Consider the following 23,343-nt stretch of genomic DNA (forward strand, 5'->3'; position numbering starts at 1 on the left):
AGTATTTATTTGCGCACTGCCTGGCAATCTTCTGGGTGTCAGCTCTCTTTCCTCAGACCTGCAAGTGTTTTGTCACTGGGATTGGCTTTGTAGTTGAGGAGGGCTGATCGTTTACGTGAGATGGCCGGTTCAAGATTCATGATTCCCGCTTCAAACCAATCTGGGTTTATCTTCGTTCTTATTCCAAAGGAGTCGAGAGCAGTTGTGTATATTGCACTTCGCATGTGATTCAATTTTTCTTCTGCACTGCCAGTTGAGCATTTGTTAAGGGCTTCTTCGATGTTAACAGCAAAGCTTTTAATTAACTGAGGGTCCTGGGTCTTGGTTGTGTTTATGCGAGGCTGGCCCTTTGGCTTTGATCTATGAGCTCGTTTGGGTTGGAGGCATACTTTACTGGCATGGTCTGTATCACAGTCTGCGCTGTGATAGCTGCGAGTGATGTTGACGCAGTTGAGGAAGGATCGTCGAGTGATAATGAGATCCAGTTGATGCCAGTGACGAGATCTAGGGTGCCGCCATGACACTCTGTGGCTGGGCTTTGTAAAGAAGAACGTATTTGTGATGCAGAGATCATGAAAGGAGCATAGTTCCAACAATCTTTGCCCATTTTCGTTCACCTTACCAACTCCAAACTGGCCAATAGAGCAGGGCCAAGAGGAATTGTCCGAGCCAACACGAGCATTGAAGTCTCCCAGCAGGACCAGGTGCTCAGATGCAGGTATTTCCTTGATGAAGGTCTCAAGCTCGTCGTAGAATTGGTCTTTTTTCCTCATCTGATGAGGTGAGTGTTGGGGCGTAGGCGCTCACGATGTTTACAAGGCCAGACATGGTTTCAATGCGCATGATGAGGATGCGGGCGGTGCCCACTGTTGGTGGCGTGCAAGCAGGCAGGAGGGAGTTCCTCACTGCGAAACCTACACCATGCATACGATGTTCCCCTGGGGCCTTTCCTTGCCAGAAGAATGTGTAGTCTTTCTCTCTGATGCTGCCGTTGGATAATAGCCTGGTTTCTTGCAGTGCACCAACGTCGATGTTCAGACGTGTCAGCTCGCGGTTGATGACAGCTGTCTTTCTAGCATCGTTTATCTGTTTCGGGTCATTGGTGATCCCTGGACATAAAGTTCTAACATTCCATGTTGCCAGTCTAAGCGCTGGCGGCTTTGTTTTATTTTTATTATTGCTTGGTGCATGGATTACAGTCCGCCGTTCGGATTTTATCCTAGCTCCAAGCACCCATTGAAGCAGACGGACTGTGGCGGGTCAGCACCTAATTGGCTAGGGGCTGCCCAGCTTAGGCGGGCGGTAGCTGACCAGTGGGATGCGATGATCCCTCCCACCGTTGGAGACAACCCGTAGCGCCTGAGCTGACGCCAATTGGCTCAGGCTTAGAACTCGTAACTGCTGTCTCCCGAATTGTTTCTGTCACTAAGACAGCGACAATGAGTGACCTATCCAAGGCACAGGCCTGGGCACAGTGTATGGAGACCTTGGGTTGCCCAGTCGTCAAGATCCCCCTCTCGGCTTTGTTGGTGTGGTCCAGAGGAATGCAAGCAATACATTTGGCACCAACTGGGCTGCAGGAGCTGCCGGAGTCAGTGAGCGTTCTACACTGGTCCGCCTTCGGGGCCCCACTCCTGATTTGTGAGGTTTACTCCTCTACACTTGGACGTTGGGTCTGGGACCTCCTCCGCCCTCTGGCCGTTGGCTGCTCATGCAGCTCCTCCGCCCAGTGTCGTAATGCAGTGTAGACATTCCGTAGGCTGGTTATTGGTTTGAGCGCCAATCGTTCGCTTTCGCACCTAGCTCATTTAGCGGAACCAGTGTCGCCACGAGGAGGCAGAGCTGAGGAGCTTGTCTGGCAGAGGTGATCAAGTTACAGAAGCCTTATGGAGCCATTTTATAGGTCACCGGGAGCTTATCCCCGAGAGCCCAGCTCCGGCATTACCAAACCATTTGACACTAATAGCGCCCTTATGCAGTTTAAAGTGAAAATAACGAAGTGATCAACTACACTATAGTAAGTAAGTAACGTGTTAATGATCAAGTAATAATGTGCTAATAAGTTCACATACAAGTCGCTCTGATTATAACTCGCACCCCTGACCAAACTATGAAAAAAAAACCTGCAACTTATAGTCCGGAAAATACGGTACTTATATCTAGGGGTGGAACCGTTTACTAAATCCATGGTCTGATTCTCGGTTTTGTGGCCAATGTTTTTGGTTCAGTTCGATACACATTGACACTTAAAAAAAATATTAGTAGTACTATTATTATTCTAATATTGTTATTTAAATTATTAATGGTTTGCAACCAACCTTTGTATTTATCAGTTGCCATTCATAACAGAAAAAAGATGTGGTTCCATCTGGACACATCAGCTTTGTGTTCAACTGTACTAACCTAAACATCACATTATTAATAAACTGAGACAAGATAACTATGATATTTTTCTTACACAAAATATGTGCTTTTGTTACACAGGCTTGAACACACTAATCTTATAATTACTGTACTCTTCTTAAATCCCTTACTGTTCCTTTTTTTTGTGCTTGTGCCTGTCTGATTTAAGTGCTCCCTGAGCCTGCAGATATTATTGTATCGTAAATTGTTGGGCATTATTCATATCTCCAATAAATCTTTTTTTTTTTTTTTTTAATGGGTAAATCACCTGACCAGGAAAGTAGCCACACATTTGAACTTTTTAGCTTCTGTTGGGTCTAAATACGATTAGACATTAAATCACTCACTGGAATGAAGAGGAGAAGACAACCAGAACAGGTTCACTCGCGAGGAGAACGATAGAGCAAGCAATCTCAGTTACAACCTCCATCAGTTCTGAGTCTTTACTCCACGTGCCCCTCTTTTTAATGTTATGGTTTCCCTGGTTACAGAGGCGTTGCTACACTAAAGGGAGGGGGGATTGTGTCTGTAGCAACGCTGATTAGCAAAAGAATGTAGTGTGGTGTGAATTAGCACTTCGCTGTTGGCTCTTGACCCCCCGCAGAGGCCGTCCGCAGCTGTCTTCCTTCACAGTTGGCTGACCTGTCCTCGAGGTCAACAAATGTCCTGACGCACGTTGATTGCCGCTTTGCTGTGGAACAAATGCAACTAGACCTTTGCTAACTTTATCTACTTGGTAATTAACACACAATAGTAATAAGTAACTTGTCCTAAACATTTCAACACACATTAAGCAAACGTGAGGTAACCGGTATGCAGTTCCTTAAACAAACATTGAGTAAATATGGGATAACTTTAATGCAACTACTTCTAACTGTATGTATCCCTTAACAAAGAAAAACAGGTCTGATAAACTACAATCTATGAACCAAACCTATATCTAAATAGAAGGAATGACATTCCTGTGAATCAAACAAAGAACATTTCACCTATGCAAATAAGCCCTGCTCATTGTTAGTGAAGGACTCTTTACGGGAACCAAAACACACAGACAACATAAGGACAGGAAAGGTACAAATGGCTGACAGGGATCAAAAGACATCCCTATCACATAAAAGAAAACAAAGAGATAAAAGGAAAAGATAAACTCGTAAAGGCGAGGCCTCCAGCTCTGGCAGGCCAAAGCTTTACTTAAAATTATTCCAACATTTCCTCCCTGTTTATCACATATTAGCTCAAGTTTTTCATCACCAAGAACAACCACTTCACTTGATTTTCAGTTGTCGGATCACAGGCATGAGCACAAATATGTTTACACCCAAAAAGGTTAGTTGTTGCATCATCATTATTCGGAAACACCCAGATCTGGAGTTAATTCCGAATTTTCAACAGTTGCCTCTTCAGCAACTGGGGCTGAGGACCCAGGTTTGGTTCTAGGGATTAATGGATAGTTTGCTCCCATTTCCTTTGACCAATCCATTTCTATTGGGTTTTTCTGTCTGGTGGCTCTGTCTGTTAACCCATAAGGGGGGGGTGACCCCTCTTGTGCACCAGTGTCGGGTATTTGTGGATACAACTTCTCTATGACCTTATGTTTTGAAGTTGTAGCATGTGCTTTCCCTACGTGCTTCTCTACTTCCTCCACACCTCCCCCTTCTTCTCTAGCTTGCTGTAAATTTTGATTATCTCTTGCCTGCCTACTATTAGGCCCAGTCTCATCATCTTCCTTCCTACAATACAGTGCCTTTTCCACTTTCTCTTTTTCCCCTCTCTCTCTCTCTCCTGCTACTTTGAGCCAAAACACCACATCCTCATCTCCTTCTTTTTTCATCTTTCTAGGGTCTCTCTTTGTTTTCTCTTTCATGGCGCCTCTAAGTTCTATCAATTTGGTTGTTTTTAGTTGTCCCTCAAATTTATATTTCTTAACCCATTTATCGAGGTTTTTAAGTCGGTCGGGATCCTGCCTTTCAATTATTTTCCAATCTTTACATTTAAGATTATCTCGGATATTATTTTTACTCTTCCCGTTCCCCATTTTAATCAATTTGGTCCCAACTGTAAAACCATAGGGGTTTCTAAAGTCGGGTGTTTCCAGTGGGATAACGAAAAGATCCTGTGGTGATTCTCACTTCTACCAGCGTTCTGGTGGAGAATCCTTGCCTATTGCGTCCACAGAACCACGTTATGTGCTCCCCACTGCTTTAATATGGAATACTGTATCTAGTGATACGTACTCCCATTCACACTCTCAATCACTCAGTATTACGGAATTTTCGGCATCACGTGGTCTTCCGCTGACCTTTTACTTTTGACGGGCCTCCCCGTCGGACACCTCTGTCCTTTAACCGGTTTGTTACACTGGCGTTGTGTAACTTTTATTTAAACGGACCTTTCCGTTTAGGTACCTTTAGAACGAACCTCTCCGTTCTGTCCTAGGACTTTTATAGGGCACCGAGCCCTCGGCCGCTCATTCCTTTTAAAAAAAAAAACAAACTCACCCTCTGGTTCTCTTCACCTCTGCACCTCGGACTGCCTTCAACCCTTAGATCCCAGCTGACGAGCAGACAGCCAGCCTTTGAAAAGGATTCTAGGACCCCACCTAGGAAGGTCCTGCCGCGCGCGGTCTTTCTGGATCTCTGCTGCCGTCCGCTGGAATCCTCAGGTGTGTTGGCATCCGGCTCGAAGGACCAAATAAATGTTGGGTCTAAATACGATTAGACATTAAATCACTCACTGGAATGAAGAGGAGAAGACAACCAGAACAGGTTCACTCGCGAGGAGAACGATAGAGCAAGCAATCTCAGTTACAACCTCCATCAGTTCTGAGTCTTTACTCCACGTGCCCCTCTTTTTAATGTTATGGTTTCCCTGGTTACAGAGGCGTTGCTACACTAAAGGGAGGGGGGATTGTGTCTGTAGCAACGCTGATTAGCAAAAGAATGTAGTGTGGTGTGAATTAGCACTTCGCTGTTGGCTCTTGACCCCCCGCAGAGGCCGTCCGCAGCTGTCTTCCTTCACAGTTGGCTGACCTGTCCTCGAGGTCAACAAATGTCCTGACGCACGTTGATTGCCGCTTTGCTGTGGAACAAATGCAACTAGACCTTTGCTAACTTTATCTACTTGGTAATTAACACACAATAGTAATAAGTAACTTGTCCTAAACATTTCAACACACATTAAGCAAACGTGAGGTAACCGGTATGCAGTTCCTTAAACAAACATTGAGTAAATATGGGATAACTTTAATGCAACTACTTCTAACTGTATGTATCCCTTAACAAAGAAAAACAGGTCTGATAAACTACAATCTATGAACCAAACCTATATCTAAATAGAAGGAATGACATTCCTGTGAATCAAACAAAGAACATTTCACCTATGCAAATAAGCCCTGCTCATTGTTAGTGAAGGACTCTTTACGGGAACCAAAACACACAGACAACATAAGGACAGGAAAGGTACAAATGGCTGACAGGGATCAAAAGACATCCCTATCACATAAAAGAAAACAAAGAGATAAAAGGAAAAGATAAACTCGTAAAGGCGAGGCCTCCAGCTCTGGCAGGCCAAAGCTTTACTTAAAATTATTCCAACAGCTTCCCACATGCATGGCAGCTGCTTTGGATTCATCTGCTCTTTTGAGAAATGTTGGGCATAACATGGTTCAATGTGTGTGAGTGAGAAGCAGCCACAGTGTCTTTTTTAGTTGATTATATAATATATTATAAAATGGCTGTACGTATGTATAGACGGATGGATGTATGGACAGATGGATGAATTTCAGCCTTGGTAGCTGCCAGTTTTATATTCAAACAAACGTGTTTTCATCCAAAAACTCGACTCATTCCACTCCAGTTTTACTTTTCATCCCAGAAATTGCATGAACTAACAATCTTCAAATATTCCTTAGTGTTTTCATCCGGATAATATTGTATGTTATATTTTATATCGTTATTAGAATAGCTATATACCCAATAGTTTTTTTCTTTTCTTTTTTAACAGATTGGAAGAATGCGATATGTCTCTGTCCGGGACTTCAAAGGGAAAGTTCTGATTGACATCAGAGAGTACTGGACGAATCCAGATGGTGATATGAAGCCTGGGAAGAAAGGTAAAACAATGACAAAATTGTCTTGTCTGTACAAATGGTCAGTGTGTAAAAGCAGAATTGTGCACACCCTCTTATGGTCATGTGACTTCAAACTCCTTTTTGACAAGGTTTATTTGCATGGAGGTGGTCAATCTCTCCGTCAATTACCTCATTTAAATACACACAAATACCACTGCAGCACCAAGACTCATTCTGCTAGGCATCGTAGTTCATGACACATTTCACCATCTGTGCGTGGTTTGTGAATTAAATACAATCTGTTTGCTACATTTCTCCTAGCTAGTGCGACACAAAAGAAACACAATTCTCAAGTATAATTTGTCATATTCAATGGCTGATAAATGAGTTTCCTGCCAGAATAAAATGTTGGCTTTCTCCTTTTTTTTGGTCTCAGTTTACTTCTCTTGATCAGGTTATTTAGGCCATTTACGTTTAGAGAGTATATTATTGATAATGCATATGTCTTATGTTTGAAACATTAACATTCCGGACCAAAACTAAACAAAAAAGAATATTAGACAAAAACAGAAAGGTAGCAAAAACCTAAACAGAATTTCCAACACGGACGCTACATGCTACCTCTAATGGTGAGGTGGGTTGCCACAAAGTAGGGGTCCTTAATGGAAAAAAAATTGTCACGTGACTCAAAGGCTGATCCACAGGTATCAGAATTTTCAAATCGCCAGGGTCATTGTAATCCAAAAATCAGAGGTTCCAATTAGGTGTCTTGATGACCTCCAGCTGAGGGTTTGCTCTCTTTTCTACACCACTCACTCAACTTGTCCCGGACCTGCAGTTGGAACCGCTGTTTTACTCCCCACAAAGGGTCTCGGTTGTCTCCCAAGGTAGAAGCTGACCCAGCGTCTCCTCCGAGATGGTCTCATTTTTTTAGATGCTAGTGATTTTGCCCACCTCGAACCCTCGTCTCTGTAGGTCCGCTGAGGCTTGCGTTGCGCTGTTATACTTGACTGGTGCCATTTCAAATAAGACCCGCATCCTTGTTAGAGGGGTTTGGAGACTATACTATACTTACGAGACTATATTCCTTCCTCTTGTTCTCTACTTCCATGGCATAATCATGATATAAATACACCGTTTTATTTTCAACCCGGAGCTCCTTCTTCCATGCGTCACGGAGGATCTTCTCGTTAACCGAGAACCGACCATGGGGGGCAAGGGGTTGTTCCGGGTGGGGGCTTTGAACGAGTCAATGCACACTGGCTGCGGTGCGCCAGTAGAACGTCACCGCAGTTAGCGGGCCTTCCCCAACCCTTCTATTTTTATCAGGCGCCGTATGTGTATTTTCATGAAGCGGAAGAAATTACACGGCTCAGACAGGAAATCGGGCATCTGTGGATCCTATATATTTCAAAATAAAACTGTTCTGCGAACTCTTTTTTTTTAATTCATGAAAACGTTACATATTTACAACTTACAGACTGTCCATATCAGCTAACTACCTATCTTAAGTATTAATCCACGCGATCTCGTGGCCGGAGACGTTCCGGAGACGCAACGCAGCCATTCGGAGCCAGTATGAATTGCAGTCGCAGGTCATCCGCGGAAAAAAAACACATGCAGCCATTCCACAGCCGGTGTAAATTCAATCAATCAATCAATCAATCAATTAACATTTTATTTATATGGCCGTCTACAATCACCAACAGCTTCCCAAAGTGCTTTACAACAGGATAAAAACAATAGAAAAAAAAAACATAATACGATTCAAAAGTGCTAAAAAGAGAGTGAGTGGTACAGGGTATTAAGAGCCTTCTACAAGTGCAATTAAAGGAATTGAATAAAATGTGTATGAAATTCAGATAATATAAAAAAAAAAAAAGTAGATGGAGTGAGTATATACTGTATTTTTCGGACTTTCGCATTAGGCATAAAATGCACAATAAAGTGAGAAAAAATATATATAAGTCACTCCGGAGTATAGGTCGCATTTTGGGGGAAATTTATTAGACAAAATCCAACACCAAGAACAGACATGAACGAGCAACAACAGGCTAAACGATAGGTATGCTAACGTGACAAACACAAACGAAGAGCTGAGAACGGGCCTGCGGTTATTCAAATAACTATTAATAAATAACACATTTATCAAACCATCTGTATCACTCCAATTCATTAAATCCATCGCTCGTCCTTTATGTAAATGATGCCGCGTATCGCGTGCGCCGCTGACGTTAGCCTCGTCGTTATTCCACAGATCTAGTATATAACTATATTGTAGCGTTAACAAAGTACCAGGAAAGACGTGGGTTTGGTAAACGGCTCTTTATTTAACAAAACAAGAGTTCAACGAGCCAACAACTACTGAACTGTAACGATAAAAACATATACAAGTTGCTACACGAAAAAAAAATATCAAATAACTAGTATAACATAAATAGTTCACCGCCACACGGCCTCAAGCACCAACGTCGACTTCCAGGTGTGTGGTGACGTGGACTTCCGTCCCCAGGGGTGGTACTTCCAGCCACAGAGGTGGCTGGGACGTCCATAGAGTAGGAGCGTGCGTAGGAGCAGTGTCCGACCCCCATCCACCATCCCCGGACAGCCGACTGCCGAGCGCCGGCCCCCGACTTCCAGCCACGGAGGTGGAAGAGAGCTCCGTAGAATAGGACCGGGCGTGCGTAAAAGCCATGTCCGAGCCCCATCCACCGTCCCCGGAAAGCCACCTGGCCGAGCGCCGGCCCCCGACTTCCATCCACGGAGGTGAAAGAGAGCTCCGTAGAGTAGGACCGGGCGTGCGTAAAAGCCATAATAGTTTTTCAAACCTTCTGTGTCATTCTAAATCATTAAATCCTTCAAACTCTTCGTCCTCCGTGTCACTTACAAATAAAGCAGCTAATGATGCCGGTCGTACGTGGGGCCCTTCGTCATCCCGTGATCGAATCTGTCCTTTATTTAAACAACCGCTGCGCCGCTAACGTCACTTGCAGTTCAAAATTACAGTAATCCCTTGCTACATCGCGGTTCGTTTATTGTGGTTTCACTTTTCTTTTCTTTTTTATGAATTTTGAAAATTTGTGAAAAAATTCACATAAGTCGCTCCTCAGGATAAGTCGCCCACCCAAACTATGAAAAAAACGTGACTTATAGTACGAGAAATACGGTAGTGGCGTCACTCAAAGTTCGAGCATCAGTCTAAACAAGTGGGTCTTGAGCTTCATTTTAAAAAAGCCAGAGATCTCAGGGGGAAGTTCGTTTACAGTTCAGGAGCAGCAATGGCGAAAAAACGATCACCCCACTGTTTGGATCTCGACCTTGGGACCTACAAAAGAAACTGACCTACAAAAGAAGCACAAGGTTCTGCCTTAATTGCGAGAAAAGAGTTAACATGTTCAAAATAAGAAGGGGCCAAACCATTTATGGCGTTGTTGTTGAGGCGGCCCATGGGACATTTGGCCGTAACGTGGCGGCAATTCCCGAACCTGCTGGGTGACATTGGCGGAAGTGATGCAGTCAAGCTGAAGAGTCCTATTGGGTCTTTTTGGCCTGTGGAACTCTGGAGACAGCTGACAGATACTCTCCGGGCAAGCAGAACACAGCTTCAGCAGTTGCTGAAGCAAAAACACGAGCGTGGGAGGACTCAGCAAAACCATGGACAACAACTTTCAGATGGCTTCGAGGAAGTTCTGGTTTACAATCTGGCGTCTCAGCAGTGCACCGTGAGCATTGTGGACTTGACCTCATCTCGGTACGTTCTCTGGGATAGAAGTCGCCAAGGTGGTTTACAAACCTCCTCGGTGGCAAAGGCCCGGGAGGTGGATGAGATTCATCTAGAGTTTCTAAAGGCTGTAGATGTGGGGCTTTCCTGGTTGACACACCTCTACAATATCACTTACACATCAGGGACAGTGCCTTTGAACTTGCAGGCCGCGGTAGTTGTCCCTCCTTTTAAGAAAGGGTGTGTTCCAACTATAGAGGAATCACACTCCTCACCCTACCTGGTAAGGTCTATTCAGAGGTGCTGGAGAGGAGGGTCCGTCAGGTTGTTGAGTCTGTCTCAGAAGTAGCAATATGGTCTTTGTCCTGGCCGTACAACAATAGAACAGCTCTACACGCTTGGTAGGGTCCTCAAGGGTGCATGAGAGTTTGCCTAACCAGTGTATGTACATGTGTTTTGTGGACTTAAAGAAGATGTTTGACTGTGTCCCTTGCGGAGTTCTAGAGGGACGCTTTGTATGAGTATGGGGTACAAAACCCCTTTAAGGGTTAGGCTTAGTTACAGTATAATTCAGTTTGGCCAGCATTTCTGGTAATATATCAGATTAATTTCTGGTGAGGATTGTACCCTGCCAAGGCTGTCTTCTCTCTGATTAGGTTCATGGCCATTATGGACATAATTTCTAGGTGTAGCCAAGGTGTTGAGGGTGTCCGGTTTGGTGGCCTCAGTGTTAAATGTCCACTTTTTGCAGATGACTTACTTCAATCTTCTTCAAGCCGTGATCTTCAACTCTCACTGGAGTTGTTCGTAGCTGACTGTGAAGCGGTTCGGATTAAAACCATCACCTCCAAATCTAAGACCATAGTCCTGAGTTGGAAAAGGGTGGAATGCCCTCTCTGGTTTGGGAATGAGATCTTGCAGGAGTTCAAGTCTTGTTCACAACTGAGGGCAGGATTCAACGTGAGATCTTCAGACGCATCAGTGCAGCGTCTGCTGTGATGCGGTCTCTGTACTGGTCTGTTACGGTGAAGAGAGAGCTGAGCTGAAAGGTGAAGCTCTTGATTTACTGGTCAATCTAGTTTCACCTCACCCTCACAAAGCCCCAGGACGAGCTAGAAAAAATGGCTTGGGAAAGAGAAGTCTGGGCTTCCTTGCTTAAGTTGCTTCCCTGGCGACGCAACTGCAGAAGATCATGAATGAATGTTAAAAAAAAAAATCTAACCTTAAATCCAAGTTTTTATTCGGCAGGGGGGAAAAATCCTGCATCAAGTAATTATATTACGTCAAATCATGTGTGCCGCAATCAACACTTCTGATGGTAATCCTTTATGCAACCTACTTTTTCGAACAAAACGGCACGTGTGCGTATGCGTGAGTGCGTGCGAGCGACCGAGCGAGTGTGTGACAGAGTGAGATATGTGGAAACATGTTTATTTTTTTATTAAATCTTCCTGAAATCACGTATCTCTTTACCTTTTTTTGTGTTGTTTTAAATTTCACAGGCATTGCCCTGAATCCAGAGCAGTGGAACCAACTGAAGGACCAGATTTCAGAAATTGATGATGCCATTAAGAGTATATAAACAATCCTTGGAACCTTTGGAAAATTGGTTGATTCATTTTGTAAAAAGCCTGTGATTCTTTTGTAACTGACTTGGATGAAATAGTTCATTAGTTTATATTTAGTTCTATGGCATTGGTTTTTTTTTTCTCTCCCCATGATAAGCTTATTTAGCTGTGTACCTCTTGAGGTTTTGTAATGATGAGCGTAAATGGGGGTTGCTCATCACAGTGCGGCACATTACTTTTCATAGCAAAACTAAGACGGTTAATTGCTTCCCTATTAAAATTTTTACAGTTGTATAAATTCGTGTTCATAGTTTGACTATCGCCTTAATCAAAACTTGTTTTTAAATGCTCTTTAAATTAGGGGTGATAGTTGATACTGTGTTTACCGGCTATTAATAAATTGAATTATTGAAAAAAATGTGACTTGTGAGGATAAGTAGTACAGATGATGAATAAATTAATGAGTGAATGAATGACTGTTACTGACTCAATCTATTAGAGAGGCACAATAATGGCAAACTATGCAATATGGATTTCAAGCAGTGCAATATTTGTAAGGCAAATAATTATGATTATGCGGTATGAGTAGGGGAATTGAATATCTGGGTTGTAGTCCTAACAAATTTGCCAAAACTCCTGCCTGTCCCCAAATAAATATTTCTTTGCTATTGTGGGGGTGAGCATTGTCATCTTGGAGGGAAACGTTTAATTTGGACCCAGACTGTGGAGATGTGTGATTGCCACTGCATGAAGAATCTCATTTCAACATCTCCACATTGGGATTGCCTCTGATGGAGCCAAGCCTCATTTCGAATGAAATGCTGACCCACACCATGAAGCCTGCCTTCCAGTAAAATACGTGTTTGTCAACTCAACATATTGTTCTTATTGCCAGTTAATATCAAGTTTATTTTAAAGTTAGACTTGAAATTTGAAAGTGCAACTAGCACTATGTACCACTATAATTATAAATTTAGAAACGGCAACCAAGGCAGACACTAAAGAGTTCAATAGATACTGACGCACAGTGCATAAAAGCCAACCTGCACCTCACAGGAGCTGGCACGTCATCTGGTGAGCTGGATTTCTCTGGATCTTATAATCCTACTCATCCATAATATTTTGCAAACATTGTTTCCTGCCTGACAATCTTATAAAATATGTAATTATTGTTTCACATTTCATGATTGTATATTGTATTTATTATGCATTCTTTACCTGTTCTGGTCTAGGATATGAATTTTGAATGTTGACGCTAAAGGGAAATGTGCTTTCGGCAGTTTGCAAACATATTTTTAAGGTTGTAATCATATAATTAGAATCTTATTTATATAATATCTAGTATTGGAGTGCTCGTGTGGATTGGTGGGTGGTGAAGAATGTGCAGGCAAACTGCATGAACTTGTTTTCTTGGAAGTGTTGTGTATAGGCCCAGACAGGGAGTACCGGACGAGATCACCTCAAGGTCGTTGAGGAACGAGAACAACAGCACGTCTATGTGGCCCGGGCTTCGCGGGAAGATCCAACCACCTGACCTCAGCGATAGCACCGACACGGGGAGGAGATGGCCATCGACCAATCATCTCACAATATTTTGCATGCTTTAATATTCATATTGTGTTTCTTTAAAACTGGGCAACCCGGAAGAATGTGTCGTCTTTTGGTGGTCACAAAAACGCACGAGTTTTAGTGTGAGGGACCCGGGACCCAGGCCTGTATTAGTGCGCTTTGTCAGGAATAAACAATTGGTAAATTTGGTCTGATTGATCTACTGGTCTTCTCTTTGACAGAACAAACTCGCAAAATTGTTAGGTGCGCCAGTGTGTGGATTAGGACATAGCAATTTATGTGTTAAGTGTTGATCGCAATTTGGAGTCAGATCAATAACTAGAATCCGTAACCTAACAATTTCTTGGTGACCGCGGACGTGATGTCAAGAGAAGGGTAATTGACAACTCGTGGTCTTTAGCCAAGACACCGGACAGTGTCAGGGACACTGTCTCCCGGTCGGCGAACCGTTTGGAATAAGTGCACAACGTTGAGCTGGTACGACGTCTCCTCAACCCTGAGCTCATCACCGATAAGGTAAGCAGAATACCTGTTACTATAAGTCGAAATGCTGCAAATTGAAAGAGGAAATTTAAGAGGAGACTGTCGTTCAGATCAAATAAGGTGTGCATGAAGTTAAGATACATACGGTGAATAAGTTTGGAACTTACGTGTGTAACGTGTACGGTAAAGTCAGGGACTTAGACGTACTACGGATAAGTCAGGGACCTAGTGCTTCGTCGTGGCGGACAAGGGTGCGGTGACGATCGTATTCAAATAGCTGGGGTTAATAAAGAGATCCCCGAGGGGAAGTGAGGCCTCCTCAAAAAATATCCGGTGGTAACAGTTCCTCCTGTGAGAGATCAGACCGCTAAAACATCCAAAATGAACCAAATTGGCGGGAGAGTGTGTGTGCGCGCAGAGGATCCTCATGAGTGGGTGTGTATATGAGTGGGTGTGAGTGAGATGTGTGTTCTATGGAAGAAATCAGTAATGGATAATGTTTAGGAGGCTTTTGAGCGATAATAGGGAAATTGAGAAGTGGACAATGGTGTGTTTAAGTTGGTTAGAGAAACTAAGATGAGCAAGGTGTGGCAGAAGAGAAAATAAGGTGTGTGACAGAAAGTTACTAGAACGGACTTGATAGGATGAGAATAAGAGACAACAAATGTTGTGTAGAAGACATTGAAAGATGTCGAATGTGAACATGATGAAGGGCGCAACAGCAAAGTTGGCCTGCCCTTTGAGAGGTTGAGACTGATGAGCGTGCCTGCACTCGCGCGTAGTCGCGGGTCTGGGCTGTGCGCGTGGGCCTGTGCTATGCTTGTGCGGGCGGTGGGCCGGCATCATGATTGTTGCAGGAAATGGCCAGCCTGTAACCAGTCAACATTGATGCCGCGACCCCCCCTCGCACGGGGGGTGCTATGGCCGGGCGGGGCAGGGACAGTGTGAGTTTCGCAGTGAATGTTTGAAGCAGTGAGATTGAGCGGTTGTGTGCGCGCTCGGTGTGTGCGTTTATGTGCACACCCTGTGTGGGTGCAGGCGTGTGAGGAGGAAGACGGCATGGATCAGAGAATGTTCAAGAAAGGGGGGCTAACTCGTAAATAATGAGGAGCTATTAGGAGTAACCTGTTTGTCCTTTCTTTAAGGTTAGGTTAGGTTAGCAACACGAGCGATTTAGAGGTTCAAAAGAAAGACAGTTAAAAGAAAATAACATTTTTGATTTGGACAATTGCAGGCTAACAAGAGCATGAAAGAAGGGTAGAGAAAGCGGTGAAATAGACAAGGAAAGAAATGAATACAAGGGCATTTATCCATCTTTGCATGATGTGACACACCCGAGTGCCCCGACACTCGGAGTGAGCTATGTTGGACCGCCGCCGTACGGCGACGCCGGAGTAATGGCTCCGGTGGTGACGTTGGGTGGCAGGATGGTAGTGGATGTCGAGGGCGAAGGCGAAAGGGCGGATCAGAGTATTGTACAGTTGATTGAACAAGCAGTAAATAAAGAGAGGCGACGGGCCCGGGAGGGGGACACATCCCGTGTGGACACATCCCGCGTGGACACATCCCGCGTGGACACCTCCACCCCCGGTCCGAGCCCTCAACCGTCCAATGTGACAAAAGGAGAAAGCTGGCATAGACTTACTGCCGAGAATGAGGAGCTAAAAAAGAAAATTGATCAAGCCGATGAGCAGCGTAGACAGGAAGCGCAGATGTTAAAATGGGCAACAGAGAGAGAGAGAGAGAGAGACACGGAGAAAATATAATTTGCGGAGTGGTCAGGGACAGATGACACAGGCCGAGGTGCAGAAAAATGAATTGACGTGTCCGCTGGTGACCACATCGGGCGGTCAGCACTACGAGCCCATGGTGCTCCGTGATGTGACCGCGATGATGGAAAATATGCCCCCACTTCACAGAGGAGGCAAGGTGTGGCTAAACAAATTTTTGGCTCTGATGAGTGGGCAGAGCTGTACACTCGGTGACATGCGCCAGATGTTGGCAGGAGCATGCTCCCTAGTGCAATTGCAGGCAATCGAGGAAGCAGCAGGCACAGCGAGACTGGGGAGGGAGGTGCCCTTGCCACAAGTAGCAGCGCCCCTGTTTGAAAACATTAAATTGACTTTCCCACAACCCACCGATCTGGCCCCCACTATGTTTCCTTATGATGTGAAAATGTCACCTGCACAACATTATGTAACGTGTGGAGAGTTGGATTGAAACCACAGGTCGCCATCCGGCTCTCACGCATGAGGCAGAGGTGCTCTTCCGAACGGCGCTGCTGGATGGACTTCCGCCAGATGTGAAGAAGCAGCTAATGTCAGATCCTGACATTCTGGTTTGTGCCGAAGAACGATTTAAACGTCATCTTTTGCATCACTGCAGAATGTTCACTGAGTCACAAGCTAAAGTTGAAAACGAGACAGACGCATTATCTAAACAGTTGTTGAAATTACAGTTGGCAAAAATGCATGGTGAAGCTAAACAGTCTAAATCACAGAAAAAGGAAATGCAAATGTCACAGGCTCTTCAGGTGGTGGGGCGCGGAAGGGGCCAGTTCCGGGGCGGATACAGAGGCCGGGGAGGGAGTGCACCTGCTTACCCGGGGAGGGCAGCATACGAACCCCATTCGCCCAACACATGTTTCATCTGCGGCGAAACCGACCACTGGGGAAAAGAATGCCCACAGTATCGACCGCGCGGAGCCACCCGCCCACAAACGCACGGAGGTCAGTACTACCAACATGATGATCTCTGGTGTGGACAATTTGAATAGGGCTGCCCGGGGAGCCAGGAAAGCAGTGGCCCGGCGGAGCCAATGCTTCATGTGACAGTGGAAGGAAAACCTGTGAAGATGCTGGTGGACACAGGAGCAACTTATTCATCAATAAACACTGCCCTTCCTGTATCCTCACTGTCAAAGAAAACAACAACTTTAGTCGGCTTCTCGGGACAACCACGTACTCTGCCTTTTACCAAACCACTTGAAACTGTGATCACCCGGACAGGGTGTAGACTGTGGTACAAATACATCCATTCCACAGACACTCCGATCAATTTGATGGGAAGGGACTTGTTGTCAGCCGTTCAAGCCAGAATTCTGTGTGGGCCAGAGGGAGTGATTATTCAATTTCCAGATGGCGTCAGCATCCAGTGCTCACAGCAGCTACAACAACATGGTCAGTGGCTGATGGCGCCCCTACCGGCAGAAGCAGAAACTGCAACCATCTACTGGGCGAGGCTGGAGCCAGAGACCCCTGCTGGTGGCGGTGTGTTCTCGACCTACCTACTGTGGAAGCCCTGGATCTGCTCACTGGCGCCATACCACCCACCTGTTGATCCTTTGCATTGCACTCTATATTATGACCGAAAAAGTGATGATGTATATCGGGATTTGTTTGAAGAAATTGAAGGGCACATGTGGGATTTAACTTCATCGTGCATTTTGATTGGTAAAGAGGGAGTCGCAGCGGCAACTGAATTGACATATGAACAAATGCAGTGGTTCAAAATGACAGAGAAAGGGGTGCCACACATTTCGCTGGCTCTTGCCCCAGGACACGAGGCCAGACAATTGGGCTCAATGGTCAAGCAGTTGTTGCAACAGACCGATTGGCGGAAAACTCACATTCCTAATTTGTACTGGTCTGAGTCTCAGAATGCATACCAAATTAAACAACCCATGGCAGACACAGGATTGCTGGAGATGATGTTGGTGTCCCGCACACACGGTAGGGAGTTAACTGATCATGAGGACGCTGAAGTAATGCTGGCGGCCTTGCCCGACACACTGTGGTCCCAGGGTTCATTTGATGTCGGGTTTTGTCATTCGGTGGCCCCTATTGATCTCCAAATGGATGAGACGCAGCCTATCAAACGGCCTCAATATCGTTGGCCGAAAGAGGCGGACCAAGGCATGGAAGGCACTCTGTGTGGCCTCTGGGACGCAGGGGTGTTGGAAGTGTCCGACGGCCAAATCGCACTCCTTGCTGTGGCGTTACCAAACTGGGTGGAGCTTGGGTCAAGGTGGACAGGAGCTGCATTGTGCACTGAGTTTGACAGAACTGAGGAGATTTGATAAAAAATTGAATAATGCGTAGACCTACAGAGAAAAGCATCATAGTCAGAGATTGAACAGATTTGGATAAAACAAATAGGCTAAAACGGTAAGAAACAAGAGCGAGATCTGATATTTTGGCTCGTCAGGCTTAAGAAGTAGAAGTCGAGTTAGATACATTTTAGAATAGGACATTTGGACTAAAGTGGATTCGGTCAAGAGGAACAGGGGCATTTTGGCATTTTAACAGGGATTGACAGCAAGGGAGATTGAGGATAGAAGATCTGGACAGCAATGACGTAAATTACATTAAAAACTGCCCATTCTAGGGAGAGGGCTTGGCGCTCCCTGTGTGGAGCCGCAGCTTTGCAGAGGGGGGCAGACCGCGCGAGGGAGTGGATGAAAGGAGTGGAAATAGGTGACGATTTAAGGAAGCAGGGAGAGGTGCTGGATGGTGTGACAGGCAGGATTTTTAGGAAGAGAAAAAGGGGCGAGTTAGACTCGCCAAGAGGGGCAATAAAGAGAAGCAGACTGAGAAACATATTTGAGCTAGACAACAGGAAAAAGGGGGAGAGCCAAATGATGATGTAAAAATCCAGAGGGAATAGTCGGACCCATCTTTATTGAATTTAATTAGGATAATTAATAGAGATCGAGTTTGTAGGAGCAATCTGAGGTTATGGAGGCTCCCCTGACACGCGGGTCCCACAGTCGTCTCCCCCCAGATAGACATATATGACAATTTGCGATGAATCTGATGGGCGAGTTTATGGAAAATTGAATTGGAGATTTTACAATAGGTCATGTTGACAAGTATGTCCAAATGTGAAGAGTTACTATTAGGAGTCAATGTTTGCCTGCACACTAACATACTAACTTTGCTTAGTGTGGGAGGAGAGCTGAGTGATAGAGACGGATGTGTGTGTCTGCGAGTGTGTGGATGGGTGCGTGCGCATGTGATCATCTATGACTGTGTGTGCGCAGTATGATTGGCCAGAGCGGTCTGAAGTGTTTGCAATTGAGGATAAAATTCCTCTCACCTGAAGGGGTGGTACAGACTGGAGGGTCTGGAACTGGTAAGTGATGAGTTCTGACCGGAACCATGGCTCAATGATCAATCAGGGGCGCCATCGACAACAAAACGGTGTGATGGAGGAGGCCCATTTCAGTGATATGGTCAGACAAGACAGAACTAGTATCGAACAGCAAGACTTTGGACGATTTGACGTGTGACGACTTTGAGCTCACCCGACGGGGTGACGGACTAGGTGGACAGTGACCAATTGTTTGACGCTTGAACGTGTTTGCGACAATAGCACGCTCTGCTTTGTTTTTCTGTGTGACTTGATTTTTTTTTTGCAGCATCAGCCACCAGCCAAGGAGCGGATTGCGCGTTGCTTGCGTAACTTGTTTTCATTCTTGCAGGTTGTCGATTGCATTCGTGGAAAGTTTGTGTTGGATTTACAAGAATATGTTAACCCTTGCCCTTTTGGTTTTTATGATGAACTTGTTGATGACGTGCTTTTCAGGACATGATCCGCGGGCGCCAGGATTCATTTTATGACTGTTTTAATTTTGATACTTGATGTCTGTTTTTGTGTGTACAAATGTCCGCTGTCAGCCGGGCTATAAGCTCACTGACAGCAGTGCGATGATTTTTGTTCGTGTTGCTGAGTGTGTGTGGTGGACAGTCAAGTTTCAAGGACTTGGGGTGATGGTCCCGGGGCCCAGATGGTAACTAGAGGTTCCGCAGGCCTGGCTACAATGAGTGTGGTGATGAGAGGGGACGCTTTGCAGGTTCCTTTTGATACGTAATGACACATTGGGTGAATGTGTCAAAGGGGGAGAGTGGTAAAATAGAAATGGGTGAGTAGGTTTCAATTTGTAATTGTGATATACAAAGTTTTTTTTCCAAATTCAATTGCTTTCAAGCTTTAACAGGACATGCCAGAATTCACCCAGCAGTGATGGAAGGAGCAGAGGAAGACCAGTGACATCTGGTTGTGGTGTGGAGATGACAAATTATAGGATCGCTTGCCGAAGAATGCATCAGGTATCTGTGCCCTCGTGTCGTTGATAATGCCTGTGGTGGTTGTCCCCATTGAAATACAGAATCTCAATTGGAACCTGGAGTCCCCACTGGCGGGGCTCCTGAAGCGAGCCAAAAGAGACGTTTTGCCCCCGTGGTTGAGCGACGACGATCCAACATATATTGACACTATAGGAGTGCCCCGGGGTGTGCCAGATAAGTATAAACTCGTTAATCAAGTGTCCTCGGGATTCGAAAGTATCTTCCTATGGATCACCCCCAATAAAAATGTAGACCGTATTAATTACGTTCATTACAATGTCCAACGACTGGGTAATTATACAGCTGAATCATTTGCCGCAGTTCATGAACAATTGGCTGCAACGTCGTTAATGGCGTTCCAAAATAGAATTGCGTTGGACATGCTATTGGCTAAGGAACATGGTGTGTGTGGAATGTTTGGTGATGGATGTTGTACTTTCATCCCAAACAACACGGCACCAGGAGGCCGACTGACCAGGGCGTTGGAAGGACTAAGGACACTGAACAAAAAGATGAAAGATCATTCAGGCGTACACACCGATATTTGGTCTGATTGGATGAAAACGTTCGGAAGCTGGAAAGGGCTCATCATGTCTGTGCTTGTTGCTGTAGCTATTTTTACTACAATTATGATTTTATGCGATTGTTGTTGTATTCCATGTATTAGGTCACTCACTGTCCGGTTGATCGAGAAAACCGTTGGCCCGTTGCCACCGATGGGCCAATATGCCCTGGTGACTCAACATGAGCAGCGGGGGGAAGGAAGGATCGACAGCGCGCTGGTAGCTGTTTGCTAAAGTAACGGGTGATGACCTCATAAATGAGGTCATGAGAGGGAATAAAGGGAAATGTGCTTTCGGCAGTTTGCAAACATATTTTTAAGGTTGTGTTAAACTTATAATCATATTAATATAATATCTAGTATTGGAGTGCTCGTGTGGATTGGTGGGTGGTGAAGAATGTGCAGGCAAACTGCATGAACTTGTTTTCTTGGAAGTGTTGTGTATAGGCCCAGACAGGGAGTACCGGACGAGATCACCTCAAGGTCGTTGAGGAACGAGAACAACAGCACGTCTATGTGGCCAGGGCTTCGCGGGAAAATCCAACCACCTGACCTCAGCGATAGCACCGACACGGGGAGGAGATGGCCATCGACCAATCATCTCACAATAGTTTGCATGCTTTAATATTCATATTGTGTTTCTTTAAAACTGGGCAACCCGGAAGAATGTGTCGTCTTTTGGTGGTCACAAAAACGCACGAGTTTTAGTGTGAGGGACCCGGGACCCAGGCCTGTATTAGTGCGCTTTGTCAGGAATAAACAATTGGTAAATTTGGTCTGATTGATCTACTGGTCTTCTCTTTGACAGAACGAACTCGCAAAATTGTTAGGTGCGCCAGTGTGTGGATTAGGACATAGCAATTTATGTGTTAAGTGTTGATCGCAATTTGGAGTCAGATCAATAACTAGAATCCGTAACCTAACAACGCCTGCTGAAGCCTCCTCAGATTTTACTTATTTGCCAAAATATCTATCTGTGCATTTGTACCAGTTGAATTTCTCTTTTGTGTTGTTTAATCATATTTTAAAAAGCAACAACAAAAAGTTAACAGAAGTATAAATGAACAGAATAACTGTTAAAACCTGTCTTTGTTTGCATATCCACATAGCAAATCACTTGTTTAAATTTTCATTGAGCTGATGGGCAAGTAAACACAACTGTTTTCAGGATATAAAGTAGTAACTCACATTTCAGTATAGTACACTTCAAATATCTGTAAACTAGGTGTTTATTAACCCCAGAGGTGGCCGACCACTGGCATGCTTCACTCGCAGCTTTGCTACCTGTAAGAGATTTACTACCTCGGTCTCGTCTGACTACACGTGGCCAACCTTCGGTGTGCCCAGCTTTGCCATGGGGAAGGTGCCATCCACAGAGCCATGAGTTGTTGGTTAGGGTAAAATCTTGACACCTGGAAAGGGGTGGGAAAACAATTCAAGATTTAAGTGGCTCTAAACAATTTGAAGTGCAGAACCTAAGTTGCTGTATATGAACATACTTTATTGTTTTGTATCCCCATCATAGCCGTTCATACTATCAGGGTTGACAGACGAGCAGGATGACCAAATGCGGCACACTGTTTTATTGGATAGAGGGGAGTTGGGTCGGGCTGAGTCGTTGTCGTGACACAGGCGTGGATTGAGGCAGGCAGCGTTGGGGCTTGGTCGTAATGCGGGCAAGTGGTCAGGACGGGCGGCAATCAGGCTTGGTCGGTCGGAGCACGGAACAGGTTGGCAACTGCAGATCAGACGGAAACAGAGTGCAAGTCACAGGATCGGACGGGTAACTCGCATGGACGATCTATCAAAGACGTGACTGGACTCGTGAGAGGCAGGAGCAGGTGTGGGCGATTGACTTGATGGAGGAGGCATGGCTGTGAACGGTATCCATGGCGGTAAAGGGATAGATTATCGGGAGATGACAGGTGGCACGGTACGTGACACATACATGGAAAATGTCTTGAATCTCTCCTCTTTCATCTATAACCACTTCAAACAACAAGGCATATGGAGTGATACTGATTATTGTACTTTTGCCATTTTATTGTGATATGATCTATCGCAGGGATGTCCAAACTTATTGCAAGGAAGGCCAGATTTGATAAAGTGAAGGTACCCGGTGGCCAATAGTTTTTTTCGGACATTTTTTAACTACAAAAATTTCATGCAATTGCACACTGTTATCAAACAAATGTCATTGCCCCAATTGTCTTTATTTTTTAAATGACAAAATAACCAAATATAAGCCACTCAGGCAGATGTGAACAAGTCTAAAAACACAAATTATGCCTTTCATTCATATCTGAAGCGTCAGATAACATTGAACAAAATGTATGAAATACCTTAAATTTACATGAGTTTAAGATTATTTTTGCCTCATGAACATTTTAAACAGGAGTTAAAAGTAATGCAAAGTTGTCTGTTATTATTAAAACTTAAAACAAGTGAATTTTGCTCTTGTCATTTACAATATCTTTCAGAAAGTAATAGTTTGTGTCCCGTCTACAGGTTCATAACATCAACAGCACCATGGCCACTTCGAATTACTTAATATTAAGTAATATTTACTTTTGATTTACTTTTGACTCACAGCCCCGAGTGAAGAATCGCTGTTGTGATGCCAGTTCAGCTTGGAGCTGCTTCACTTTATCAGCTCGGTCACTCCCTGTTAGCTTGTCGTATGTGTCAGCATGTTTGTCTCTTTAGGTTGAAATCCTTAAACAAGACAACTGTCTCTTTACAAATTAGACAAACACAATTGCCTTGATTTTCAGTGAAGAAGTATTGTAATTCCCATTTATCTTGAAAGCGACGGCCCTCAATGTCAACTTTCCTCATTT

The 23,343-nt window shown here is 44.6% G+C and overlaps 1 protein-coding gene across 1 annotated transcript in view; it reads left to right on the forward strand.

Moving 5' to 3' along the window:
* The window catches only part of sub1b (SUB1 regulator of transcription b), a 30,219-nt gene extending 17,985 nt beyond the window's left edge, over positions 1-12,234 (forward strand). The window contains exons 4-5 of the mRNA XM_049716593.1: positions 6,406-6,514; positions 11,696-12,234. Of these exons, the coding sequence (XP_049572550.1) occupies positions 6,406-6,514; positions 11,696-11,775 (189 nt within the window). The 3' untranslated portion in view covers positions 11,776-12,234. The remainder of the gene's footprint in view (positions 1-6,405; positions 6,515-11,695) is intronic.
* Positions 12,235-23,343: the final 11,109 nt, after the last annotated feature.

The sequence above is a fragment of the Syngnathus scovelli genome, chromosome 3, assembly GCF_024217435.2.
Source record: "Syngnathus scovelli strain Florida chromosome 3, RoL_Ssco_1.2, whole genome shotgun sequence".
NCBI classification, from domain to species: domain Eukaryota; kingdom Metazoa; phylum Chordata; class Actinopteri; order Syngnathiformes; family Syngnathidae; genus Syngnathus; species Syngnathus scovelli.